The 16,344-nt window shown below is 44.9% G+C and overlaps 1 protein-coding gene across 2 annotated transcripts in view; it reads left to right on the forward strand.

Annotated features, from left to right (window-relative positions):
• The first annotated feature begins 24 nt into the window (after positions 1-24).
• Positions 25-16,344, forward strand: part of LOC144668556 (NFU1 iron-sulfur cluster scaffold homolog, mitochondrial-like) — a 39,146-nt gene continuing 22,826 nt past the window's right edge. For both annotated transcript variants that reach the window (XM_078530701.1, XM_078530702.1), the window contains exons 1-2: positions 25-113; positions 8,707-8,816. In XM_078530701.1, coding sequence (XP_078386827.1) covers positions 46-113; positions 8,707-8,816 — 178 coding nt within the window. In that variant the 5' untranslated portion in view covers positions 25-45. The remainder of the gene's footprint in view (positions 114-8,706; positions 8,817-16,344) is intronic.

Consider the following 16,344-nt stretch of genomic DNA (forward strand, 5'->3'; position numbering starts at 1 on the left):
GGCGGGTCCTCGCGCCAGGGCCAGGGTCAGGGCCAGGGCCGGGGAATGGCGGCGCCGGGCTGGAGGCTGCGGCAGCTGCTCTGGAGTTGGAGGCGGCTGTGGCCCGAGAGCAGGTGGGTAACCGGCCCCTGGCCACCCGCCCCCACCCGCCGCAAACACAATCAATCACTTATAAACCCACCCCTGGGGGGAATCCAGGAGCTGTCAGCATCAGGAATACTGTCGAGGGGGGAGTTGGGGCGGGGGGGTTGGGTTGGGGGGGGCGGGGGGGTTGGGTTGGGGGGGGCGGGGGGGGGAGGGAGTTGGGGTTGGGGGGGGAGGGGGGCGGGGGGGAGGGAGTTGGGGTTGGGGGGCGCGGGGGGGGGAGGGAGTTGGGGTTGGGGGCGCGGGGGGGGGAGGGAGTTGGGGTTGGGGGGCGCGGGGGGGGGAGGGAGTTGGGGTTGGGGGGGGGAGGGGGCGGCGGGGGGGTCGGGGGGGAGGGGGGCGGGGGTCGGGAGAGGGTTGGGGGGGGAGGGGGTTGGGGGGGAGGGGGTTGGGGGGGGAGTTGGGGTTGGGGGGGAGTTGGGGTTGGGGGGGAGTTGGGGTTGGGGGGGCGGGGGGAGTTGGGGTTGGGGGGGCGGGGGGGAGTTGGGGTTGGGGGGGCTGGGGGAGGGGGTTGGGTTGGGGGGGAGGGAGTTGGTGTGGGGGGTTGGGGTGGGGGAGAGGGAGTTGGTGTGGGGGGTTGGGTTGGGGGGGCGGGCGGGGGGAGTTGGGTTGGGGGGGCGGGCGGGGGGAGTTGGGTTGGGGGGGCGGGCGGGGGAGTTGGGTTGGGTTGGGGGGGCGGGCGGGGGGAGTTGGGTTGGGTTGGGGGGGCGGTGGGGGGAGTTGGGTTGGGTTGGGGGGGCGGCGGGGGTGGAGTTGGGTTGGGGGGGCGGCGGGGGGAGTTGGGTTGGGTTGGGGGGGCGGCGGGGGTGGAGTTGGGTTGGGGGGGCGGGGGGGGGGAGGGAGTTGGGTTGGGGGGAGGGGGTTGGGGGGGGCCGGGGAGGGAGTTGGGTTGGGGGGGCGGGGAGAGAGGGAGTTGGTGTGGGGGGGCGGGGGGAGAGGGAGTTGGTGTGGGGGGGCGGGGGGAGAGGGAGTTGGTGTGGGGGGGCGGGGGGAGAGGGAGTTGGTGTGGGGGGGCGGGGGGAGAGGGAGTTGGTGGGGGGGGGCGGGGGGAGAGGGAGTTGGTGGGGGTGAGAGGGAGTTGGTGGGGGGGGGGTGGAGAGGGAGTTGGTGTGGGGGTGGGGGGGAGAGGGAGTTGGTGTGGCGGGGAGGGAGAGGGAGTTTGGGGGGGTGGAGTTGGTGGGTTGGGGGAGGCAGTTGTTGGGGGTGGGGTGGGGGGGGGGGGTGGGGTGGGGGGAGGGAGTTGGGGGGGTGGGGTGGGGGGAGGGAGTTGGGGGGGTGGGGTGGGGGGAGGGAGTTGGGGAGGGAGTTGGGGGTGGGGGAAGGGAGTTGAGGGGGGTGGGGGGAAGGGAGTTGAGGGGGGTGGGGGGGAGGGAGTTGAGGGGGGTGGGTGGGGGGTGGAGGGAGTTGGTGGGGTGGTTGGGGGGGAGTTGGTGGGGTGGTTGGGGGGGAGTTGGTGGGGTGAGGGGGGGGTGGGAGTTGGTGGGGTGTGGGGGAGTGTGGTGGGGGGGGAGGGAGTTGGTGGGGGAGGGAGTTGGTGGTGGAGTGGGGGGGGTGGGTTGGGGGGTTGTGGGGTGGGGGGGGGTTGTGAGGTGGGGGAGTTGTGGGGGGTTTGGGGTGGGGGGTGTTTGGTGGCGGGGGGGGTTGGGGTGGGTGGGGTTTGGTGTCGGGGCGGGTGGAGTTTGGTGTCGGGGGCGGGTGGGGTTTGGTGTTGGGGTTGGGGGGGGGTTTGGGGTCGGGAGTTTGGGGTGGTGTGGGGACCCCTCCCCCAAACACTGGGAGCCTTGTTTACTTTTGCACAGTGTCCTCCTTTCCAATCCACCCTTTTCTTTCTGTTTAATATATTGGGGGTTAAAGATTCACGGGAATGGTTCTAGGGACAAGGAACTTCAATCCCCAGAAGGGAAAGCCTTTTCAAAATAGTCAGATCCCAGTAAAAATCAGTGACACTGGCAGCAGTAATACTGCAGCTCCATTTTAATACATACCAGACCAGTTCAGACAAGTTAAAAGCAAAAAATTGCAGATGCTGGAAATCCAAAACAAAAACAAAAATACCTGGAAAAACTCAGCAGGTCTGACAGCATCTGCAGAGAGGAACACAGTTAACGGTTCGAGTCCGTATGACTCTTCAACAGAACTAAGGAAAAATAGAAGAGAGGTGAAATATAAGGTGGTTTAAGGGGGGGTGGGGTGGGGGGGGTGGGGTGGGGTGGGGGGGGGTGGGGTGGGGGGGGGTGGGGTGGGCCAAGTCGAGCTGGATAGAAGGCCAGTGATAGGTGGAGATAGCCAAAAGATGTCATAGACAAAAGGACAAAGAGGTGGTGATATTATCTAAGGAATATGCTAATAGGTTTTGCTCTCATTTCTTTGTTTTACTGTTTCTTTTTAAATTACTTTCAGGTTGTTGTTGATTCTCCCTTTCTAATCCTCCCTTTTTCCGTTTTATATATACTAATTCCTTCATGAGATGTGGGCGTCGCTGGCCAGGCCAGCATTTATTGCTCCCCCTGATTGCCCTTGAGAAAGATGGTGGTGAGCCACCTTCTTGAACTGTTGCAGCCCATGTGGTGTAGGTGCACCCACAGTGCTGTTACGGAGGGCTAAAGATTCATGGGAATGGTTCTAGGAATGAGGAACTTCATCCAGAAGGAAAAGCCAGTTCCAAACTCAAATTCCGGTAAAAATCAGTAATACGGTACATGCACAAGTAATGCTGCAGTTCCATTTTATATGGTGTACAAGATCCAATTTACTGGATTTTCCTTTGAGTGTTGATTCTCCCTTTCCAACCCTTCCTTTTTCTGTTTTATCTATTTTTTTATTCTTTCATATGATGTGGGTATAGCTAGCTAGCCCAGCATTTATTGTCCATCCCTAATTGCCCTTGAGAAGGTGGTGATGAGCTGCTGCCTTGAACCACTGCACTCGGTGTGGTGTAGGTACATTCATGGTCATGTTAGAAAGGGTTAAAGATTCATGAGAATGGTTCCAGGGATGAGGACCTTTAGTTATGAACATAGATTGGAGCAGTTAAGACTGTTTGTTTTCCTTGGAGACAAGAAGGCTGAGAGGAGATTTAATAGAGGTATTCAAAATCGTGAGGGATCTGGACAGAGTAGATAGGGAGAAATTGTTCCCACTGGTGGATGGATCGAGAATGAGAGGGCACAGATTTAAAGTAATTGGCAAGAGAAACAAATGCGACATTGGGAAAAACTTTTTCATGCAGTGAGTAGCTAAGGTCTATAATGCACTGCCTGAGAGAGGTGGTGGCAGGTTCAATGGATACATTCTATTTTTGTGGAGTTTCAGACTTAAAATCCTTCCCTTTGTCTACTTGACTGCCACTGAAAGAAAGGATTGACAGGGTGGGTCCCCTCCCTCGATAAGAGAGGGATGACCTAATGGAGGTCTTTAAAATTATGACTTTAATAGATTGTATACGGAGAGAATGTTTCCCCCTGTCGGAAAGAGAACAACTAGAGGCCATCAATATAAGAGATCACCAAGAAGGAATTCATAAGAAACTTCTTTTATCTAAAGAATGATGGGAATGTGAAACTCGCTACCACAGGGAGTAGTTGAAGCAAATAGTATAGATGCATTTAAGGGGAAAGACGATAAGCATATGAGGGAGAAAGGAATATAGCAGAGCTTCCAAAACTTCTTTCCGCTTTGACCGCATTTTAATGCTTTTAAATTGCCGTGACCCCAGAGTGAAAGAGAGTTGCGATACTGTTTTAAGGGCTTTGAACTTTGCAAACTGATCCCCAGCAACGAGAGAGAATTCCTCTGCCCTTTTCCTGATAACGCAGCCCCTTATTTATTCAGTAACTTAAAGCTGATAGTGTAATGCTGTAACAATCTCCCACTGACCAGCTCATTGTTCTTATCAATAGTACAAATCCCCCACCAGATGCAAGGTTCGATCAAACCAATGGTATTAACCAGAAATATTGGGAGGGGCCAGTTGGGATATTACTTTATAATTCCTTCACATTCCATTGCTGTTAATTTTACATTCCTTCCTTCAGTCTAATTGATTAAGGTGATACACAGTTGCCTGACCTCTTCATTCAGGTTCCAGATGCCCTGTTTCCCAAGCCACGCATTTTGGCAAATTGCCATGCAAAAGAAAAACTAAGTGGGCAAGGGCAGCTGCAAATAGGTGCCCTGCCAAGGGAAAGTCTGGACCAATATGTCAGAGAAGATTGCAAGGTACTGGCCAGACATGATCCCCTCATTTTGGTTTACCTTGTAATCAGCGCTACACATAATATGGCCCAAGACTATTAGAGACCCCTTTCCTCTTTGTCTTTGCCAGTCATTGAGATGCTATAAGAAATAGGGGCAGGAGTAGGCCATTCGTCCCCTCAAGCCTGTTCCACCATTCAGTAAGCTTATAATTGATCTGACTGTGGCCTTAACTCCACTTTCCTGCTTCCCCCCGCCCTCCCTATAACCCTCGACTCCCTTGTTGATCAAAAATCTGTCTAACTCAGGCTTGAATATATTCAGTGATCCAGCCTCCACTGCTCTCTGCGGAAGATGTTTCCAAAGAGTAACGTCCCTCTGAGAGAAGATTTTTCTCCTCATCTCAAACTTACATGGCAGAGCCCTTATTTATAAACTCTGCTTCCGGTTCGGTTTAGCAGGTTGAGCCTTTCTTCATAAGAGAACCCCATATCCCACGAATTGGCTGAGTCAACCTTCTCTGAACTGCTTCCAATGCACTGCCCTTGTTACAAATATAACATTTGTAAGATTGTTATGTTTTGAGACTGTCCCTTTAGGGTGAAATGGAGGAATGAAGGGGGTAATGTGACCTGTTCTGAATTCTGCCCAACAACAAGTTTGAGTGGCTTGGTTGTTAAATGTTACGGGGAGCCCAAGTTGTCTTATTGGGAAGAAGGTATGAGATATTCACATCTCTAAACAATGACCAGAGCAGATGTACTGACGGCGGATGGAATGTTAAGTCTCCAAGTCACAGGGAGTGTTAGGTATATCAGGTTTTGTAAACGGTTATTCTTTAAACTGTCTATTTAATTCCAAGGTAGAATGGAGTTGGGGGTCTAAAGGATAGCTAATTAACATTTCTACCTGGGTACAAGGCCCATGTGTTTCACATTGCCACAGGGAGGGGCTTTGAGAGGGGAAGAGTCCATAGCGAGCCATTGTAGTATCAGCTTATAGGGTTTTCCTTAAGATATCCTTCAGCCTCACAGACTGCAAGAATCTCAGAGAGCAGAGAGATGGAGGCAGCCAGTCTTTATTGTTCACCACGCAGAATGCGGGTGGGAGTTCGTGTTTGGATTGAAGACTCAAAGTTTGTGAGGATTTAAATGAGGCTGAAGGATTTGTAAAGCTTTGGCTAGAGAGAGGAATCTCCAGAGTAGCCCTCGCTATGAAGATCAGTTTAGGATTAGAAGTTATCCGACTAGGGGAAAAAAAGGAAGCAAATGATTGGGAGCTGAGAACAGCTTTAGATGCTTCTTGGAAAATGAAATGTCCACTTAAGGGACAGAGTAAAGTATAACCATGGAGGTGGATTTTCGAATGATTTAAAAGTTAAAGAGGGGATCTTTTCTGTAGTTTAGCGTGTACGTTGCCTATTGAATAGTATTTAGACATGATTTCTTTTAGTTTGTTTATTATAGTAAAAGTCTTACAACTTGAAATCTTGTTGTGCGATCCTTCCAGTTAGCCTCTGGAAATTTCAACATTTTTCTAAAAGTATTGGTCTCATTGAGGATTGTAACACCCTCCTTAAGTAAGACCAAAACTGCACACAATACTGTGGTCTCATCAATCCTCTGTTCAGTTGTAGCAAGACTTCCGTACTTTTATACTCCATCCCTTTTGCAATAAAGGCCAACACTCCGTTTGCCTTCTTAATTACTTGTTATACCTGCATGCTAACTTTTTGTGATTAATGTACAAGGACATCCAGATCCCTCTGTATCACAGCATCCTGCAGTTTCTCTCCATTTAAACAATATTCTGCTTTTCTATTCTTTCTGCCAAACTGGGCAACCCCACATTTCCCACATTATGTTCCATCTGCCAAATCTTTGCCCACTCACAACCTATCTGTATTACTTTGCAGACTATTCTTTGTATCCTCCTCACAACTTTCTTTCCTACCTATTTTTATATCTTCAGCAAATTGTCTTAGAACAGTGCAGAAGGCCCACTTTAACTGCTGTGTCCTTGGTCTCTTACACTGTCCTAATGAAGCTCAACACAAGCTCGAGGAACAGCACCTCATCTTTTGATTAGGTAGTTTGCAGCCTTGTGGACTCGACGTTGAGTTGAACAATTTCAGATCTTAACCACTTTTCACGACAGCTGTTGCTATTGCCGTTTACGCATCTAGACACATCTTTTGTTTCTTTACTTGTCCTGTTTTCATCTCTTTTTGCCTTGCACCATCATCCCTTTTGTCATTTAATCTCTTCTGCTGTCCATCCCATCGTAGATCTTCCCTTTTGTTGATTCCTCTTCTCCCCCATCCCCAACCCCTGCCTCTCTATTTGCTTAAAACCTGTCAAATTTCTAACTTTCCGCACTTGTATTGAAAGATCTTACTGGCATTTCTTGTTTAAGAAATTAGTTTAAAAATAGAGCTTATGACATGCAAATTTTCTTTGCTAAAGGAGAAATCATGCGGTAAACCTTTCTTTTCAATATAACTCCCAGATTGTTGGTCTCTTCCTCAATCTTAGCGCAGTTCACGTTGGTCCTTAAACTGGCATGTTGACTACTTGCACTTAATGGAAAGCACCTAAAATACATGATAGCACCTAAAATAAATGGTGATAGTGACTTCAAAATATATTAACTTTGATGTGATGCTAGTATGAAGAAAGTTACGCAGCAAAAGAAAACGTTTCTGATGGCCTTAAGTCACATAGCATCAGCGTAAGAAACTACTGTACTGTTGGCATTACGTGTTCAAATTAGGACTTTATTTGAGACATTATTGTGAAATTGTTCTACAATATACATGGGGTAATATCACTGGAAATCCGAACACCTGACATCAATGAACAATGAGAAACAGACCCTGCCAGGTTGTGTAATAGTACATTTATGAAAATATCAGCACTGATGAATTGAAAACAGTACGAGTGAGATAATTTTGTCACATGGCAGTAAGGCACTATATATTATGCTGTGTCTGTAGTTCTTGTCATGCCCTGTAGATTTATAGAACTAAACCCCTCGACATTGAGAGACTGCCCTTTAGCCTATACTACATTCGTTTAGAAAATGTATTTTGTTTTACCAATTGATTTTCACAGCTCCCATGTTCCCTTGTGAAAGTGAAAATAAGATTCACTGGGGATGTAAGTGGGGGAGGTGGGGGGGGATAGCTGTCCACTGAATATAATTTGAAAGTTAACTCTGCAGCCCTAGACAAGAGTCTGTGTAATTTTGTTGAGAGAATGCATAGTATGAGTTAGTATTACGTAGAATTGGAATTTTCAGTAGCATGTTTCTGTTTGGTTCTCCATTCCAGTTAATTAAGTGATGCAGCATTGATTGAAGGAAGATCTAGTTGCAGTAAAGATGAAATGGAAACTGTGGGGAATTTTAACTTTTGGCCACAGAACATTGTCTTGATATTGTGTCCAGGATTTCAGTACAGTGTAAAGGTAGATGTCTAAACACTTTATGTCCACTTGAACTGTTGAGAAAATTCTGAATGGTGCAAATCATAGATTTTGTCCTTCCCCAGATTGTATATTTCTGTCTACAAAGCAATTTGAGTGTTAAAACATAGGAGTGCTACACTGCTGTTCATAGATTCACTAGTAGAGACAGCAACAATTTGAACTGAATTAAGGTATCAACGAAGAAACACACTGACAAAGCAATTAAATTAGATTGGCATAAGTGTGACTCACCTTTTCCCCAAATTACTGAGATACTAAGTAAGCTGAGTGACAATATCGTGTTTTTCTGAGCTACTCTTACTTCCTTTTGTTATGGGGAAGTGTTGATGTGTGACACAGTTTATGCGTGCAGGGTTTAGTGTGCCCTATGGCATTTCTTTTAGAACAGACTCACTATAGATATTTTAAATTTTTATGAGGCCCAAGTTATAGATATTTGTCTGCTTTCATTTCAAACCATTCTAATAAGAAAGTGCTAGGAAATAGTAACTTGAGAAATATAATTTAAGCATGTGTGATTTATTAAAATAAAACCGATAAAAAAGACTTGCATTTATATAGTGCCTTTCATGACCACTGGATGTCCCATAGTGCTTTACAGCCAGTGCCATACTTTTTCAATTGCAATTAGTGTTGTAATGTAGGAAACCGCATCAAAAAGTGGTAGTGGAACTGCATCTGTCTACAATTCCTACCTCTTCTCACCCTCCTTGTCCCCCTCCTATTCCCACATCTGCCAGTTTGTTTTAAGCCTGAACTCTTCGGACAATAGCCTACTAAGTGGCTTGAAGGCATAGCCTGGTGTTTGGACAGTGCTTAGTTGAAAGCATGGCTGACAGACTAATGTGCACAATTTCATTTGGTATGTTTTAAATTTTAGGCTGTTCTCCACCACCAGACTGAGAAATATTCACCCTACCTTGAATTCAACTTCAAGATGCATAGAAAAAGCAAAGTTTGAGATTCCATCTGGAGCATGGTTTACCGCTGGTATGTTTGCTGTGCCATTTTTGATTTTATGCAATAGATGAAGAGAGCAGTGATGGCTTATTCTTGATAGTGCAGATATTGTCACAAAATGTTGGCTGAGCTGTGTCTGTGGCAGAGCTATGTTGAAATGAATTGCACTCAATTCCATGCCAGGATCACAAAGCTTCAGCAAATGATTCTGTTGGCAGCCTGAGTACCAATGGCGGATGCACAAATCAAACACAAAAACAAAGATTTGCATTTATATAGTGCCCTTCCCAACCACTGAATGTCTCAAAGCACTTTACAGCCAATGAAGTACTTTTTTGAAATTTTTGTGATGTTGACTGATAATTATTGGCCAGGCCAGCCAGGGATAATCCCCTGCTCTTTGTCAAAATAGTGCCATGGGATCTTTCACACCCACCTGTGAGGGTAGATGGAGTCTTGGTTTAACATCCCATCCAAAAGACGGGATCTTTTGGCAGCAGCACTCCCTCAATACTGCCCTGGAGTCACAGCCTTGATTTTTGTGCTCAATCCCTGGAGTGGGACTTGAACCCACCACCTTGTGACTCAGGCAATTGAGCATGGTTGACACACATAGACAAGCTTTTGCATTTTTTAACCTATTTCAAATGAAATATTATGAATCGTTTCAATCTTCGCTAGTTCTAGTTCAATTTTAACTTTAGTCAGATTCCTTTTAATTATAAAACAAAATTTGTCCTTTTTTGTGTTTTTACAATTTGGTACAAATATAGAAGAATGTATGTTAACAGATTGGTTAAAATATATTGCAGAACCTTATGAAAAATTTTGCAACAGTGGGAGTAGTATTAAAAATTTAAGACAAATAGCATTATTTTGTGTATAAGCTAATTATACACCTTAAAAATATGATGTCTGTGCGAATGAGAAAACCTGGGAATGCTGAGAGTTTGGAATCTTTCTTCTTCTGAGCTTGGTTGGCTGGTGGAAATTGACTGGTGACCATCCATGATCTTATCGAATGGTGGAGAAGGCTGGAGGGGCCGAATGGCCTACTCCTAATTTTTGTGTTCTTGTGGAACTGCTTTTCTACGTGCATCCAAGATAGTAGTTCTTAACAGTCAGAAGGAATACTGTGCAGAAAATCTGCAGAAATGCGTGTCGGGGAACTTTAAAACGCGTGTAAGATTCAAGAAAATTTTATCCTTTGCTGGTCAGCGATTTATATTCTTTGTTTGTTGCTTGTTTTGAAAATGCAGATTTATGAAATATAATGAATGTTTGTAAAGTAATGCAAATCTGCAACATAAAAAATACTTTTTTTTTAACCCTGTGAAAATTCTGTGTTCATCAATAAGAGGGATGTTAGTGTTGGAGAGTTGGGATATTTTCCACTTTGGGTGCTCAACATCAAGTAGTTGCAAGTCAAATACAATTAGTTTGATGCAGTGAGTAGCTGTCTTGCCTGCCTCCGCTGCATCTGGTTTGTCATACTGCTTGTCTGTCATCCAGCAGTGGATGAGGAGAAATTTCCTCCAATTGAAGATCGTAAAGAGCAATGCCATAGTCCTCGGTCACAAACCCTGTTTCCTAGTCACTGATCCCACCTCCCTCTCTGGCCACTGTCTGAGGCTTGCCTAACTGCACCTCAGTTTTAAAATTCACATCCTTGTGTTGCAATCCCTCCATGACATTGCCCCTCCCTATCTCTGTATCCTCTTCCAGCTCCTCAACCCCCTGAGCTTGCTACCAATTCTGGCATCTGCCGCATCTCCAATTTCCTTCATTCCTCCACTAGTTACCATGCCTTCAGCTGCGGAGGCTCTAAGCTCTGAAATTTTCTCCCTAAACCTCTCCACTCTCTACCATTTTCCCTCTTTAAGGCACTCCTTAAAACCAACCTTTTTGACTAAGCTTTTGGTCACCTGCCCTAACATCATCTTGTGGTTCTTGTCTGTTTTGCCTGATTATACTCTTGTGAAGCACCTTATGTTGTTTTACTATGCAATTAAGTTAGGCACAAGTTGTTATCAGTGATGACATGCTCACTTCTGAGTCAGACGATCATGGTTTCAAGCTCTATTCCAGGGACTTGAGTACATAATCTAGGCTGACACTTCAATGCAAGACTGGGGGAGTGCTGCATTGTCAGAGGTACCATCTTTCAGAGGAGACATTAAACTGAGGCTCTGTCTTGGGTGGATGTAAAAGATCCCACCTTGAATTCTCTCAGTGAAGTCTGGAAGCACATGTACAGATTCAAACACTGTGCAATGGACTTTCTCTTGTGGTTTCACTATCTACATTTCGATAACTCCAGAAAACTGTTAAAAATAATATTTCAACCGAGGACTGGTACATTAGACAATGGCCGCACAACCTCGGGAACCTAGGTTTAGATCCAGTCCAGGCTGGTGGGTTAAACACCTCCCTTTCCTGCAAAGGCCCTAACAAGTTTGGACAGTGTGTTTACAGTTCCTTATGACACAACACAGCTACTAATTAGACATTAAAGGCCACAGGAAGGTAACACCTGCCATATCCTCGGGGTGTAGCAAAGTACACCACAGCTAATGAAGTACTTCTAACCCACTGCTGTACCTGGTACCTGTGTGTTGGTACACTGCTCTGTCTAGTGCCTGTGTTGTGAAATAATTCAACTGAAAGAAATAGATGGATTTGGGTGCAGTCAGGGATTAAAGTCAGAAAAATCTGCTTCCCAACCCAAACCCCCTTCAACCCAGTTTAAACTGAAGCTGGAAAGTGGGTGAGCAGGCAGCCAACCTGACCGGAGGCAGCTTTAAATATGATAGTGATGCTGTGAGACTCATTTTCCAGCAGCTTTTGCTGCTCTGGCATGTTTCCCAAGCCATGAGAAACCTGCAGCTTCCTCAAGGTGAAGTCTTGTTGGATTCAGAAGTTAAGTGCCTTCATACTTAGCCCCTGGATCCAGGTGTCTGCTTGAGGAGGCTCCGTGTTCAAGATCCCGCCCCAATAATCTTTGCCCGAGGTCTACAGCCTGTCCCGCTGCAAAAAGGCCCGATCTTCCAACACCTATTTCCCCTCCGACCCTGATCCTGCCCTTTATTCTGCTTCTCCGCCCCTCAGACGGACAGGGGTGTTTGGGGGATATCAGGCAGATGAATAACCAGTAACTCCAGATGATGAGGAGCATTTTTTAGCAAGTTATGATTTGGAGTGCACTGCCCAGAAACAGTTGAAGAAGACGATTCAATACTTGTGAGGAAAATTTTGTTGAGCCACTGAGAAGCTGGTTGGGGGGTTGGAGTGGGACTAATTGGATAGCTGTTTCAAAGTTCAAGCACAGGCATGTTGGGCAAAGAGCCTCCTCCTGTGCAGTATCATTCTATGTTTCTAAGAATAGCATGGGAAAAAGCGCTGTTTTTCAGGATATGGGTAGTAGACCCTTGCAATGTTGTGCTACCTGAGACCCAGCTGAAGGGTTTGTTGTTGTGCCTGACATAAATAACATTTACCATGCAACCTAATTACCAGAACTTTGCAGCATTCCTGAGGCAGAGCTGCTTTCTCTGCATTACTTTGATGCAAGTTCCCTGACAGCAGAAAAGGATAAATAATGAGTTTTTTGCTACTGCTGTAATTGGATTAAAAATATTGGTACTTGAAATTGACAGTTATAATACTAATTTGCAAGCTGACAGAAAATTGGTAAATAGGGCAGTATGTAGTGCAGAGGGCTATAAACAGCTCGTTGAAGTAAAGAATAGTGGATTAAACTGTTCCCTGGTGTATAGATAGAATATTAATGCTGAGGGGACAGTGCCGTATATAAGGGATATTCGGAAGTCGTTGATGTAACCAGTGTGAGGTAGGGGCAGGTAAAGCCCATTGTAAAAACGTGTTTTATAGCTAAGCCTCTTCAGCAAGTAGAATTTCCAATTCTGTTGAACTGATCTTAAATATAGTGGATTCGTGCTTCAAGAAGATAAAAGTGGTATTTTAAAGGCAGTAGTTGAGAAATTAAAATGATGATGCTTGCCACTGACCTTAAAGAAACCTGCCAGCAGAGATCCAGTAACCTCTGTGGCATGGAGTTCCTCCCTCCCAGATCTGGCATTAAGTCACTGGGATCTCCAAGCATCCAGCAGTAACAATGTCATCAAGTGGAGTAAGCAACCAATCACATTGAAGTACTCCCAAAGACAGCAATGCAGGAAGTAAAAAAAACATTGAACCTCCATCACTTCTAATTTTAAATTTTTACAGTTAGAAAAATAAATGAATTAGATGTGCATATGAGATTAATGTAGAAACAAATATAAACAAACTTTTTATTGTTTTGAAAAGAATGTGGAATTTCTTTTCATAATGGAAAAAAATTAGCATTCAACAAATATAAAATTTACTCTTTCCGGGCCTGTGGGGCTGTTTCGAAGTAATTATGAACCTAGTACGTTGTTTAAAATCTAATTACACTTTTCCAAGGGTTTTCCAAGTACAGCAAGAGTAAGAGCAGAAGTTCTCTTCAGTTCAGTTATTTCTAATTGATTACGTACGAACATATGAACTAGGAGTAGGAGTAGGCCACTCGGCCCCTCGAGCCTGCTCCACCATTCAATAAGATCATGACTGATCTGATTGCAACCTCAACCTCACATTCCTGCCTATCCCAATAACCTTTCAAGAATCTGCCTTAAAAATATTCAAAGACGCAGCTTCCACCGCCTTTTGAGGAAGGGCGTTCCAAAGACATTCTACCTTCTGAGAGAAAAAAATTCTCCTCATCTCTGCTTTAAATGAGCAACCCCTTATTTTTAAACAGTGAACCATAGTTCTAGATTCTCTACATACACCCTGTCGGGACCCCTCAGGATCTTGAAGGCTTCGATCAAGTCACCTCTTACTCTTCTAAACTCCAGTGAACAAAAGCCTAGCCTGTCCAACCTTCCCTAATAAGACGACCCATCCATCCCTGGTATTAGTCTAGTAAACCTTTTGTGAACTACTTCTAATGCATTTACATCTTTCTTTAAATAAGGAGACCAGTACTGTACACAATTCTTCAGATGTGGTCTCACCAGTGCCCTGTACAACTGAAGCATAACCTCATGCAACCGCAGAAGGTGCAACACCTGCCCCTTCACTTCCTCTCTCCTCACTGTTCAAGGGCCCAAACACTCCTTTCAAGTGAAGCAGCATTTCACTTGCACTTCCCTCAATTTAGTCTACTGCGTTTGTTGCTCCTAATGCGGTTTCCTCTACATTGGAGAGACCAAACGCAGACTGGGCGACCGCTTTGTAGAACACCTTCGGTCTGGCCGCAAGCATTACCCAGACCTCCCTGTCACTTGCCATTTCAACACACCACCCTGCTCTCATGCCCACATGTCCGTCCTTGGCCTGCTGCATTGTTCCAGTGAAGCTCAACGCAAACTGGAGGAACAGCACCTCATCTTCCGACTAGGCACTTTACAGCCTTCCGGACTGAATATTGAGTTCAACAATTTTAGATCATGAACTCTCTCCTCCATCCCCACCCCCTTTCCGATTCCCCACCTCCCCCCCCCCCCCTTTTTTTTTCCCCCCAATAATTTATATAGATTTTTCTTTTCCCACCTATTTCCATTATTTTTAAATGTATTTCCATCCATTGTTTTATCTCTACCTTTTAGCCTTTTTTGATTCCTTCCCCCCACCCCACCCCCACTGGGGCTATCTGTACCTTGCTCGTCCTGCTTTCTACTCTTAATGCCACCTATTAGCACATTCCTTAGATAATATCACCACCTTCAACACCTCTTTGTCCTTTTGTCTGTGACATCTTTTGGTTGTGACATCTCCACCTATCACTGGCCCTCTATCCAGCTCTACTTGTCCCACCCCCCCTTAAACCAGCTTATATTTCACCTCTCTTCTATTTTTACTTAGTTCTGTTGAAGGGTCATTCGGACTCGAAACGTTAACTGTGCTCCTCTCCGCAGATGCTGCCAGACCTGCTGAGTTTTTCCAGGTATTTTTGTTTTTGTTTTGGATTTCCAGCATCCGCAGTTTTTTGCTTTTATATTATTGAAGCATAACCTCTCTACTTTTGTAATCAATTCCCTTCGCAATAAATGATATTCTATTAGCTTTCCTAATTACTTGCTGTACCTGCATACTAGCTTTTTGTGATTCATGCACTAGGATACCCAGATCACTCTGAATCTCAGAGCTCTGCAATCTCTCACCATTTAGATATTAAACTTCTTTTTTATTCTTCCTGCCAAAATGAACGATTTCACATTTGCCCACATTATGCTCCATCTTCCATATCTTTGCTCATTCTGGAGGGACCTCAACAGCACACTTTCTGGAGAAGTGTAAAGTCACTGACAGTAATGTCCACGTTTAACTGCGCATGTTAAACGTGCAAAATTCTAGAAGTTGCTGACTGTTTTGCCCATTATTACTAGCACAAAATCCAGGCCACTGTGCTATCTAGGGTTTTGCCTCTGTTTTTCCTTTAATGAATAATTTTACACTATAGGCAATTTATCCTACGTAGTGTCACACAGAATTGTGATATTTTCCTGCTATGCTTGCCATTTCTTTATTTTCTGATTTCCTCTACAGTCTTCATTTCTCATATATCTGTGCTAGATCCCTTCACCAAACACTGAAATTGGCTCTCTTTCCAAATAGATTTTTTCACTTTTGGTTTTTCTTTGTCCCTTGCCATAACTACTTTGAATCTAATTCTGTTATCATCATTAATAACCCCTAAACCCAGGCTATGCTATCTTAATGCGACAAAGAACAAAAGATGCTAAATTCGACATTACATTTGCACTACACAGAAAACGTAAGTGAACTTATTATTTATCATGCTAAGTGTGTTCTTCTACCAGTGAATAGAAGCAGTGGATTAATTTAGTTACAGAAATACCACTATTTTTCAGAGTTTGCTTAAATCATGTCTTTGTGCTACATACCATGCAGAGCCTGTATATAACTATGGGTAACAATCTTGTATTCAATTAAATTTCATGTTCCTTTGCCTGCATTGCTAATCTAAGCTTTTAAAAATAAATACCAATAGCTGGTACTAGATGGCAGCAAAAATTCACTGCCCGCAGGTTTTTCGTTCTGCTGGTCATACAGTAATTTGAAGCATAGATGTTTTCAAGAACAAGGGGCAATTAATAGATTGCTGAGTTTATAACATGGCACATTGACGACTTAAGTCTGTATTCTCTTGAGGCATGAATAAAATGGGAGTTTCATGTGACTTGGGGTTTTGGGAAACCTAAAGTGCAATATTGTTTGGCTGTTGGTTGCAATTCGCTTTTCACACAGCTCTGTTACAAAGTGCCCTGTGTTGTTGAAATTAAATTGTGCATGCTAAGATGAAGCATGCAGAGGAATTACCGGAATTTGAGAACTTTTGGCTCCCACCTAAAAATCAGCGGGCATGTGAGAAAATGATCTCTCAAAAATTTTAGCATACCCTGACAGAAAAAGGATTATTTCCACACTAAAAGCCCCAAACCTATAATGGAGTTTCTAAACCTACAAAGGCATTTGGTTTTGGATTAGT

Source organism: Cetorhinus maximus, chromosome 27 (genome assembly GCF_964194155.1).
Source record: "Cetorhinus maximus chromosome 27, sCetMax3.hap1.1, whole genome shotgun sequence".
Taxonomy (NCBI): domain Eukaryota; kingdom Metazoa; phylum Chordata; class Chondrichthyes; order Lamniformes; family Cetorhinidae; genus Cetorhinus; species Cetorhinus maximus.